This window comes from Austrofundulus limnaeus, unplaced genomic scaffold (assembly GCF_001266775.1).
Source record: "Austrofundulus limnaeus strain Quisiro unplaced genomic scaffold, Austrofundulus_limnaeus-1.0 Scaffold170, whole genome shotgun sequence".
NCBI lineage: Eukaryota > Metazoa > Chordata > Actinopteri > Cyprinodontiformes > Rivulidae > Austrofundulus > Austrofundulus limnaeus.
The window spans coordinates 128,785-129,817 of NW_013952572.1; the positions used below are offsets into that span (position 1 = coordinate 128,785).

General features: G+C 32.0%; 1 protein-coding gene across 1 annotated transcript in view; it reads right to left on the bottom strand.

Moving 5' to 3' along the window:
* Nucleotides 1-302: 302 nt before the first annotated feature.
* The window catches only part of LOC106523913 (glycine receptor subunit alphaZ1), a gene marked incomplete at its 3' end in the record, with an annotated part of 72,547 nt that continues 71,816 nt past the window's right edge, over nt 303-1,033 (bottom strand). Inside the window, 1 exon segment of the mRNA XM_014017491.1 lies at nt 303-370. Coding sequence (XP_013872945.1) covers nt 303-370 — 68 coding nt within the window.

A 1,033-nucleotide genomic window follows, 5' to 3' on the forward strand; every position in this document is an offset into this window, starting at 1 on the left:
CACGGTTTACTTTTGTTCTGAGAGGAACGGTGGAGAAAAATCACCAGCAARTAACTTTCCACCAAAAATTACACTGAAATACCAGAGAGTATTTCTATATTTCTGTAAATATTTTAAAAGTTTCAGTAAAAATGTCAACTAATTCAGTGAGTTTTTGGAAATATGCAAAACCCATGCTACAGTTTGGTACATAAATAAAAAGGAACGAACACTAGTTTTTGTTTCTTTGTTGACAGAAAAACAAAAAAATACAGATAATTTTAAGCCACAGTGGTAAATATAATAATAATTAATGAACCTACCATTGTTGTTTCAGCAATGGACCCAAAACTGTTGATGAAAATGTTGCAGGTGACGTTGACCGGCGGACCTGAAGAAACGACACAAAGAGGAAAAGAAACGAGACGTCAGAGCTCGATCAGGTTCAGGAGTAAAACTGCTGAGTCGTGGAAACCAGGAGCTGAAAACAAGGTGAGTTCAGCAGAAACAAGAGCTTCCTGAACTTTGAGGAAATATTTCTGCCGCCTGTGATCTGATTCGTCCTTGAAGAGTTTCAGGTGTTTCTTTAAAAAACGAGTTCCAGGAAAAACTCAGGCTTGTTTTAAAACTGACTCCTGCAGATTCTGTGTCAAAGGTCATTTTTACATTTCTGATGTCTTTATACTCATCAGAAACAAGATTTGTTTCAGAAAATATACGAAAAGTTCTTGTTTTTCTTCTCAGAACTTTGTTTTATTCTTATTTCTTCACAAGTCTTCATGAAACCAACAGGAAGTGAACCTTTTTAAATCTGTCAGAAAGTTGCTGTGACACTTTTAAAGATGAATACAGATGCAAAATGCTTTACGGACAAAATATATTTAAAAAAATCTAAAAATCTTAGTGGAATAAATAAATTTACTTGAATTAATTGCATCAAAGTTCATAAAATTCTACATATTCTTCTAATGATGGTTAAAAAAACTAGACTAAAAAATAAATAAATGATTAAAAATTTTAATATTTACAAATTATAACTTATCAGGTATTTATT